The 11,413-nt window shown below is 38.4% G+C and overlaps 1 protein-coding gene across 1 annotated transcript; it reads left to right on the top strand.

Annotated features, from left to right (window-relative positions):
• LOC122918048 (olfactory receptor 6K3-like) lies at positions 1–972 on the top strand. The gene has a single exon (XM_044266206.1). It carries the CDS (start codon positions 25–27, stop codon positions 970–972), a length of 948 nt encoding a protein of 315 aa, XP_044122141.1. The 5' UTR covers positions 1–24.
• Positions 973–11,413: the final 10,441 nt, after the last annotated feature.

The following is an 11,413-nucleotide window of genomic DNA, read 5'->3' as shown; positions in this document are numbered from 1 at the left end:
TTCACAGGTAGCCCTCCTGGGCATATGAAGAGTGCAAATCTATCCACAGTGACTGAATTTATCTTCACTGGGTTCTCCCAGCTCCAAGATGGTGGCCTTCTGTACTTTTTTCCTCTACTTTTCATCTACACCTTTATTGTCATTGGGAACCTATTGATCGTCTTTGCTGTGAGGCTGGACACCCGTCTCCACAATCCCATGTATAATTTCATCAGCATCTTCTCGTTTCTAGAGATCTGGTATACCACAGCCACCATCCCTAAGATGCTCTCCAACCTGGTCAGCCGTCAAAAGACCATCTCTTTTATCGGTTGCCTCTTGCAGATGTATTTCTTCCACTCACTGGGAAACACTGAGGGAGCCTTGCTGACTGTCATGGCCATTGACAGGTACCTCGCCATCTGCAGCCCCCTGCGCTACCCGACCATGATGACCCCCCGACGGTGCGCACAGATTTCTGCGGGTTCTTGTGTCTTTGGCTTCCTCATCCTTCTACCTGAGATTGTGTGGATTTCTACCCTGCCTTTCTGTGGCCCCAATCAAATCCACCAGATCTTCTGTGATTTCACACCATTATTACATTTAGCCTGTACGGATGCCTCCGTGATCTTAGTGCAAGATGTGATTCATGCTCTGGCCATTCTGATAACAGGCCTGATTATTTCTCTTTCTTACATCAGAATTGTCGTTGTGATCCTGGGTATCCCTTCAGGGGAGGGCCGTAAAAAGGCCTTCTCCACCTGTGCTGCCCATATTGCTGTCTTCCTGCTGTTTTTTGGCAGTGTGGGCCTCATGTATCTTAGATTCTCTGCCGTGTATACACCATTCTGGGATGCTGCCATCGCTCTGACCTTCTCTGTCCTTGCTCCTTTTTTCAATCCCATAATATACAGTCTGAGGAATAAGGATATGAAAGATGCTATTAAGAAACTCCTCTGCCCTCACAAGATGTTTAATTTCCTTGGTAGGTGATTTAGGCAGGAGTGCCCTGTATACATGGAACTTCCTCACAAGTTATAGACCCCCACAAACGCTAGAACTCAAAGTAATTATGCAGTTCATCCCAATTTCTTCTCCATGTGCCGATGAGTAGGTTGATGATGTTCTCTGAGGACTTACAGAGAAGATCAACATACCAATTCCTCTCCTTGTTTTTTAGAATCAGCAGACTGTTTTCTTTCCTGTATCTCCCATTTTGTTTAATTTAATTTTTTTTTTAAGAGAAAGAGAGAGCACAGGAGGAAGAACAGAGAGAGCAGAGAGGGAGAGAAGCAGACTCCCCACGGAGTGCAGAGCCCCATGCTGGGCTCAATCTCACACCCCAAGACCATGGCCCCATCTGAAACCAAGAGTCAGACACTTAACTGACTGAACCGCTTGGGGCACCCCATGTTTGTTTGATTTTAATTTACTCTTTTACTTTAAAATGATCGATTATATAAATATTGATAATACAGATCTTGACTTTTACGATACTATCTCTTTACCGAGCTCCCGGTGACCTGATGGAACCCATGTAGCTCACTCCCCATGACACTAAGGTGACTAGTCCTACTTCTTTCAAGAAGTCACTGGATATTAAGTAGAAGCAAGAGTTCCTGGTATACAGAGGATAAACCTAATCCCGTATCTTTTTTCCTCTCTAGTCAGCCTTGCTAGTATTTGGAGACCTATGTGCTGGCGTTCTCAGCATGTGATGATGTCATGAACCCAGGCATCACAGACTGTATTTGGTATTATGTTAACTACTATAAAGAGAAGTTGAGTAAGTCAGACACCTGCCCATGAGAACTTACCACCTTATGTAGGATCAGTGTGAGAATGTTAAGACATAATAAATGCCTACATTTACATTTATAGTCAATGACATTTATTGATTATTTAATTAACCTCTCTAAGAAATTGTCTATTTCCCCTACCATATTTCCCTACATATCAGTGCTAAGACATATAATTTGTGTAGCAGTTTTAATATGATACTATGTGACTTGGTAATAAATATATTAGAACTCAAAATTATATGCTAAAATCTATTGATGTTTCCACAATGTACTTATACCAATTCAGTTTAAATATGGCAAAACATTTCACGGATTGGGTATAAAAATTATTTCTCTATTTTGAACCTCTATATTGTTTCCTCACTATCACCATTCTTATAAATGTGGCAAATACCACTTTTTTGCATAAAATTCTCTCCATGGATTTTAAGATGGATTTTAATAAACTGACCTATTAAAGTAAAATGTGCAGATAAGTTTATAGTTGTGGGTAAAGGTACTGTTTTTGTGAAGGTTGCACTAGTAATGCATGAATGTGGTACTTCAAGTATAACTTCAATAGCAACTAATATGATTAAAGAAGTCTGGTTATTCTGTGGAGCTGTCCTTTCTATCACTGACAAGTTGAATTTGCAGGAGGACTACATTAGAGTGATAGATTTCAGTGGTAAATTGAGTTATTAGTCCTGGTTCTTCACATCCCTGGAACAGAAGAATAACCACAAATTTGCAATGAGTGAATTCATGGTGGGTGGTGTATACTTCCCTGCCCCTCAACTTTGGATAAGCCTTTTTAATTATTTGATGATTGGGATGTCTGTGAGCATTCCTGAGATCAAATCTGTGCCTTTGCAGTTGGATTTGCTCCCAGCAGCTGCTTCCCTTTCAGCGTTGGACGCATGAGTCCATGTGCCTGAGAATCCCTGGTTCAGAGAATGCGAGACACTTGGAGCTGACCTGAACCCAACCTGCCTAGGCCTGGTGTCTGGAGCCCAGAACCAGAGCCCAGAGCCGGGCGTCCAGCCTAACTCCCCTTGTTGCAACTGATGAACAGACTCGCGAGTGTGAGGCTAAATGATTATTGTTTTACTATCTGCTGTGCATGGGCTTTGTCTGACATAGCACCAGCCTGGGATGGCAGAAATTTAATAACTAGTGCTTATTATCGAATCTTAAGATGTTCTTTTAGGTCGTAAGTATTTTAGAATTGTATTGCTAATTTTAAAAAGCGAAAATGAACTTTTGGGACTTCACCAAAATCAAAAGCTTCTGCACAGCAAAGGAAACAGTCAGCAAAACAAAGAATCAATCCACGGAATGGGGGAAGATATTTGCAAATGACAGTACAGACAAAAGGTTGATATCCAGGATCTATAAAGAACTCTTCAAACTCAACACACACAAAACAGATAATCATATAAAAAAATGGGCAGAAGATATGAACAGACACTTCTCCAATGAAGACATACAAATAGCTATCAGACACATGAAAAAATGTTCATCATCACTAGCCATCAGGGAGATTCAAATTAAAACCACATTGAGATATCACCTTACACCAATTAGAATGGCCAAAATTAACAAGACAGGAAACAACATGTGTTGGAGAGGATGTGGAGAAAGGGGAACCCTCTTCCACTGTTGGTGGGAATGCAAGTTGGTGCAGCCACTTTGGAGAACAGTGTGGAGATTCCTCAAAAAATTTAAAATAGAGCTTCCCTATGACCCTGCCATTGCACTACTGGGTATTTACCCCAAAGATACAGATGTCGTGAAAAGAAGGGCCATCTGTACCCCAATGTTTATAGCAGCAATGGCCACGGTCGCCAAACTGTGGAAAGAACCAAGATGCCCTTCAAAGGACGAATGGATAAGGAAGATGTGGTCCATATACACTATGGAGTATTATGCCTCCATCAGAGAGGATGAATACCCAACTTTTGTAGCAACATGGACAGGACTGGAAGAGATTATGCTGAGTGAAATAAGTCAAGCAGAGAGAGTCAATTATCATATGGTTTCACTTATTTGTGGAGCATAACAAATAGCATGGAGGACAAGGGGAGTTAGAGAGGAGAAGGGAGTTGGGGGAAATTGGAAGGGGAGATGAACCATGAGAGACTATGGACTCTGAAAAACAATCTGAGGGGTTTAAAGGGGCGGGGGGGGGTGGGAGGTTGGGGGAACCAGGTGGTGGGCATTAGAGAGGGCACAGATTGCATGGAGCACTGGGTGTGGTGCAAAAACAGTGAATACTGTTACGATGAAAATAAATTTAAAAAAATATTCTATTATTTTCAGAACGATTACTCATATCAAATGTGTAGTTACTTAACCATGGTGCCTGTGTGTGTGTGTGTGTGTGTGTGTGCGTGTGTGTGTCTGTGTCTGTGTTTGAAAGAAATTTTACACATTAAAGGGATTTTTGATCACTTAGAAACAAAGCAGGTGCTAAAGACCTGAACCTGTGAAGGCAGGGGGTGGGGTAAAGAGACTTAAGAGAGTTGCTCTTTGGAAGTTACATTATCTTTCCTATACTGTTGTTTTCATCATTTTTGTGGCTTATAGTCATCCTGCACTTGAACAGCGAATGAAATTAAAGTCATAGCCTTAAAAATCTTTTAAGGTAGAGTAAACGTTCAGTACAAAATCTTATGTGAAAATAAGAAATGTGCAACATAGTGAAACGTTGTAGACATTCCCCTTCTTTATTCTTACTGCTTGGTGGGTGCACAGAAGCACAATGTTCTGTGTTAGTCCAAACATAGCATAAAATTCATACGAATTCTCTGTGATAGTCTCTAGCTAGAAACTGCTGTGTTAGGTAAATCGGTGTGTCTTTGTCTGAAGCCATAATACCATTCCTTATTGCTTATTTTGGGAGAGAAAATCATTATACTTAAGGAAAAGACTTCTTTAAAAAAAAAGAAAAGAAAACAGCAACAACTGATCTAGGTCAGTAATTTAAGAGAAGATGAGGCTCATATTATAAGGCTCATAATTACATAAAAAGATGCTTGAACTCTTTATTAAGTCACTGGTTGGAGGGGGTGTGGACACAAAGAAACACACACACTCGGCTACGAATATAAACCGGTGTAGACATTCTGCAGAAAAATCTGGTAGAACTTAAATTACACTGAAGTGTATCCTGTCTTAGTAATCCTCCTCCTAGGAATGTGTCCCAAGGACATTCCACACTTGTTAATAAACCCACACGTGTGAAGATGTTGTTTGGGTATTGGGAAGTTGGAAGCAATCTGTGATCTATTATGGCTAAAAGGGATACCTAAAATATGATGAATGAATACTTCAGAGGGTCAGAGAGGTGTTAGATCCCATAAACTTAATGAACACAAAGAAACATAAATAACTGAAAAATAATGCTGACTGGAAAAAAAAACAATAGTGCAATGAAATCAATTGAATACAATTGATATAAACGGAGAGTACTTGTAGGTAAAACACAAATGCATCTTTTGTAAGAAAACATACATACAGAAGACATCTTAAAATTAAAGTTAAAATAAATCAAAATAGCTTTATAGGGAGAAAATAAGAGGAAGAATGAAAATAAAGGAAAAAATTAGAATAAATTTCAATATACATTTAGATGTAATCCTTTTTTTTTTTAACAAAATGGATCACACCCATTAGTGTTACATTTTCTGAGTTAAGTTTTCTGAGTTAACAATACATTTGTTTATGTCTCTCCAAGTCACAGCACAGAGATCTATGATTTCCACGTAAAATAACTACTACATAATAGTTTGTATCATAATCCCTATTGCTGTAAATTTGAGTTTATTTTAATCACTTTTATTCATAAACAAGGCCATAGTATGAAACCACATACTGCACGTTGCAATATTGTTGTAAGATTAATTCTGGAAATATAACTGCAATATTCAATAGTAGTCAAGATTTAAAAATGAAATAGATAATGCCAAATCACCATCCTAAACACTGTAAAAATCTATATAACCTGCAACATTGAGGGCTTATATTTCAACACATTACCCCATGCAATGTATATTATTTGTTGTATTCTTTGCCAGCGTAAGGAAACAAAACAAAACGAAATAAATGAAGACATACATTTAAGTCACCAGAATAATTTATTTAACAATTTATTAATATTTAACAAGCAGAGCAGCTCTTTTCTGTTGCCTCTTTAATTCCTGATTATTATGTGTTGACATTTTTCTATTGAGACTTTTGTTTTAGAAAATTTAAAAAACTTTCACATTACAATTTCATATAATTTACAAAAACAGTGTTTGTTTTTTTTTTTTTTTCAGTAAATCTAAGATGGCTGGAACTAAATAAGTTTTTTAGACATGGTTTCATATACTATCTGAAGCAACCATTATCTGAATTTGGAATGATGGTACAGGATTAAATGTCATTGTGGGTTTCTAAGTAATAGTCAATGCCTTTCATGGAGTCTCATAAAATAAATACAATGCTTAAAATCACGTAGGATTTTAAATTCCAAATTAATTTTCAGAGTAATATTTTGAAGTCAGAAGAGATACTGTTGGGTCAATTGTGCGAAACCTATTATTCTTCGCCCACCTCTGATAAGGGGGGTCTCACCATAGAGATATTGGCAACAGTTTGCCAGGATTTCTGGGAGAGCTTTTGCTGATGGGCTCTCAGGCCACAGTTTTCTGCCCTGATGCAGGACAAAGGATGCCTGGTACTTAGAGATCTACTTTGCAACCATAAGGAAAAGTCCAAGAGAATGACTTGTCAATTTGGGATTAAATAAGAAAGGAACATTCCTAACTGATAACAAATATAAGTTATTATTTAATTATGAAATAAGAATCAATGAGCAGTCATCTTTTGGAGTACAATGTTAGCATCAAGTTGAACTTGTCCATGTGATCATGCAATCTGTAGGAAAATACAATTCCCATGTAAAATATACTAAAACCCAAAAAATGTAATTTCCTAAAAATTCAGATTTGGGTTTCTAATAGCTGTTTACAATAACAAAACTAGAACTTTTTATTTTTTTTTAAGATTTTATTTATTTATTTGACCATCAGAGATCACAAGTGGGCAGAGAGGCAGGCAGAGAGAGAGAGGAAGGGAAGCAGGCTTCCTGCTGAGCAGAGAGCCAGATGTGGGGCTCGATCCCAGGACCCTGAGATCATGACCCAAGCCAAGGACAGAGTCTTTAATCCACGGAGCCACCCAGGCACCCCAAAACTAGAACTTTTTTTTTTAAAGAAGAGCTGCTTATTCCATAAAACAGGGAGGGAGAAATTCAGAGAGAGAATGGCATATTTTAAGGCCTAAAAGCAAGGTTGCGTTTTCCTAAATTTGGCTTACTGTCCTGGAAATAAGTAATCAGGATGTAAGTTCGGGTCTTGGTTTTTGTTTTCCACCAATCTCTTCCCCTTTGCTGTGTCTGCTTCCTTCAAATCTGAGTCTTGGATTTTCAGCATTTTGAGTCTATTAAAAGCCAATCTCACCAGAAGTACCACAGAAAAAGGAAGTTTATAAAAACAATTCATTCCAAAGCCTCAGGCTCCCAGACTGTCTCATTGGTTCTGGATTGAAGTTCCCCAGAACTGGGGTTCTCCTAATTGTCAGGCTGAACTGTTTTTCCTAATTAGAGCCATTGCGGGAATGACTGTTTTCTTGTCTTAATTAGTTTATGTAAAATTCCCAAGAGAGTCTATCTTCCTACTCAAGTTATGCTCAGAAAAAGATACACACATATAAGAAGGAGGGAGAGAGCTCTACAGGGAGCGTCAGATCCATATTTCATTGCCCGGTGAAGGAGATAGAGTTTAGATGGAGGACTCGGGGTAGGGACATAGCACAAGAGTGAAGGAAGTTGATGGTGGCCACATCAGGGTAGGGAAAGTTAGAGTCTTCATCTAGATTTGTCCAACTTTGGAAGCCAACAGCAGCAAGGTCAGTGAATTAACTAATTTTGGGGAACTGGAGATATCTGAAGGAAAAATGAGCCACCTGCATATGAATAGATAACCCAGTGTTCATGCAGATACCATGAATAACTGTTGATAAGATTCTGAACAAAGAGGAGTTAGGAAAAATAATACTGTAGGACAAGTTAGTACAAAGCATAAATGTTTTAAATATTACAGTTTCCCAGGAAATGGGGCCAAGGCTCAAATGATTGCTTTAAAGCCACAAATGAGCCTTGTAAGCGATCTCTGAAATGTTTTAGGAATCAATGTTTCAGGAATCAAGTGAGATTTCCAGTTAGCTGTTTGACATAAACATCACTAATGTTTGCACTAGATTTACAATTACTAAGTTTTAGATAGAGGAGAGTTCAGTGGGAAAAGTCTAATGGTTCTTCTTTCAGGTTCAGATCTTCCTTATACCTTTTTTGAACTGACTGCATTTCTTCGGGAGATTAGGGTATTAGGTCTGGGTCTGCTGGGAGGCACCTTCTTCAACTAGTAGCTTGGTTCAATTTGTAAAACCCTTGCCTGAGAGCCGTAGTTAGAAGATGTGGTGACTACCACTGGGGAGATCAAGACGTATGGGGAAGAACAGGTATGTATATGAAAAATCAAGAGAACTTAAAAAAAATGTTTTAAAAGGAATAGGTATATATATGGTAGATATAGATGATAGATGATCAATAGTCATGAATAGAGAGAGATAAATAGATACTAGGTAGATAGTTAGACATAGTTATAGATAACAGATGGATAGATGGTAGATGATAGGTAGATCTAGTTCACAGGGAATAGGAAGAGAAAGATTCAAGACATGTGGGATTAACTTGTTGAAACTAGAAAAGACACACGTAGAAATTAGTGAGGTTTAAAAAAATGTTAGAGGTTTGAAGGAAGATGAGGATATTTCAGGTAGGAAAGATTTACTTTAAGGTAATGTTCGGAGACCAGAAAATGAAACTGACATGTTTGGAATAACTACAGGTTTACTGAACTGGGGATTGGTGATTAATAACTTGCCATAACAACAGGAGATATGGTTTTTTTTTTTAATAAATAAAAAAAAAGTCTGTACATTAAAGGAAGATGATGTAGTAGATGGTGTAGGAATTTGATGGGTCTTAATTACATAATCAGTGGACAAACACATCTGTAGCTAGTATAAGTAAGAAACTGTAATAAAATGCCATTTTCTAATTCATACACAAAGCTAGAACCTACTGAATGACAGAAAACAAAGGGGGTTTATGACTTCCTGTTCCAGTGATTAAGAGAGTGTTATCCTAGAGGACTTGAGCTGTTCCCTTTTTAAAGCAGAGACACCTCAGAAGAAGGGAATGGAGAGAATGTGAAACTCTCGTAGAGGATGGAAGGAGGTCACGTGTGTAAACTGATAATCTAGCAAGACAGACTTTGAGGGAATGGAAGCTTGTATCGAAAAGTAAGACCTCTGGAAACTTTTACAGTGGTGTAAGGCTTATGAGTAGGCATCAAATTCGATGAAGGCAATGAAGATAAAAGATACTGATGATAGAGCAAGAAAAATGGGAAGTTAAGCATAACCGGATGGTTCATTGGGTTTGAGAAGTGAGGCCACGATGGATATAAAATGACTAATGCTGGTATCTAGATGAACAAAAGTAAGAAATTCACTAAGGGGCTCTGGTGGTGTGCTGTGGATGAGGATGGGGGCACAATAAAAAATTATCACCACCTGAGTCTTCAGCTTCAACAACAGGAATTTATTTTCTTTCAATTCTAGGAGCTAGGTGTCTGCGATCCACGTTTGGACAGAATTGCTTTCTTCTGAGGCCTTTCTCCATGGTTTGTATGTGACTGCCTTCTCCCTGAGTCTTCCTAAGGTCCTCCCTCTGAAGCTGTGTCCACATTTCCTCTCCTTAGAAGTCCACTGGTCATATCTGATTAAGGTCTACCCTAGTGTCCTCATTTTGATTTCATTATCTCCTTATGGACCCTTTCTTCAAGCAGAGTCACATTCTGAGGTTCCAGGGGTTAGAACTTCAACATGTGAACTTTGGGAGGACAGATTTCAGCTTGTAACAGGTGGAGACAACACGTTTGGGTGAAGGTGAGACCTCTAAGTGGGAGGGTTCTGAAGAAAATGTGGGGCTCAAGAAAGAGATGCAAAATAAGAATTCTGGAGTCACATTAGTTAATAAGAGTAGGAGGCCTATAGAAACTGATAAAAAGTCTTGAATAAATAAGATCTTTTCATAAAAAAATATGGAGTTAGAAACAAAGAACAAAGAAAGAAATTTGGGAGGTGGAATACAGAATAGCCAATGAGGGGAACCAGGGTACTGTGGTGTCAAAAGGCAGAAAAGGAAGGACTTCCAAGGATCAGGTGATTGAGCTTTAGAGGTTAGCGGCAATGAGGACAGAGGGAGGCCATTGAAATTTTAATCAGAAAGCCACTGATATACTTTAAGAAAAGTCATATGGAGCATTGAGATCAGATCATTGATTCAAAGGGATTCAGGAGGGAATGAAGACAATAAATACATATTCACGCATTAGGGAAAAATGATGTTGGTAAAGAGGAGAGAAATCATCTGTTTAGAGACAGGACTTCTCTCTTAAGATTTGTGCACATTTGATAACAGAAAAGAAAGAATCAAATAAATGATTCTGAAAAGGGAATAAATTAATAGGACCATATCCTGCAATGTGATGTTTCCATTGCATTCCATGGAGCCTACAGACTCTCTCTCCACCCCAGCTCCCACTAGATAGAGCAGCTCTGCATTTATGGCTCCACGTAGTAACTTCCTATTAATTATGGCATTTGACCAAAGCCTTTTGGCACAAAACATATTTGAGATCCATTTTCCTACAAGAGGGAGGAGAGAAGGAACTGGAGAAGTTAGAATGGCCCATCTTTTTTTTTTTTTTAAAGAAAAATAACACATAAACATTGTTATCATTGGTCTCCTCTGAACATTCTCTGAATAATGATTGCTTATATATGTTATGTATATTATATGTATATATGGAGATAGAGGATATGTCAGAAACAGGGAAGGAAGAGGGTGAAATTCGCCAGTGATGGTTTGTCTTTGCCATTAAAATATTCAATTAAATCACATGCCAAGAATCAGATGAGGAACTGGAAGCCTGAGGAAAGAATTCTGAAATCATTGTGGGGAGATCGTTAGGGAATCAGTAAGACTTGAATGAGGGGAAAAAACTCACCTACTGTTCCTTCACTGCCTTGTCTAGTTTTTTCTTTGTCTAAACACATGGTTTTAAAATGGGGTTCCCTTAACCAGTAAGATTAGAATAATTAGAAATGTGTTAGGCATGCAAATTGTTTGGCCTTACCCCAGATCTACTGAATTAGAAACTCTCAGGATAGGGAACAGCAATTTGAGTTTTAACAATGCCTCCATATGGTTCTGAAGATGTGAAAATTAGGGAATCATTGGTTTAAAATATTGACTATACTTTGTGACTGAAGATTGTCCCATACTATAACTTTAGTTGTGAGCGTCTGTGGGGTATGGACTATTTCCTTCTTTCTTTGTCTTCCTCCACATCCCCAGTGCAGGGATCTACACAGAGCTGGCATTTGGTAAGAATATTTACTCTCTCACCAATAGTAGACATCTCCTACAAGGTTGAGTGCACTGGAAGTTGGAAGTCCTTGTTTTCAACTAGAAA

Source organism: Neovison vison, chromosome 10, assembly GCF_020171115.1.
Source record: "Neovison vison isolate M4711 chromosome 10, ASM_NN_V1, whole genome shotgun sequence".
Taxonomy (NCBI): domain Eukaryota; kingdom Metazoa; phylum Chordata; class Mammalia; order Carnivora; family Mustelidae; genus Neogale; species Neogale vison.
Note: the sequence above shows the minus strand (reverse complement) of the source record. Positions and strands in the feature narration are given on the sequence as shown.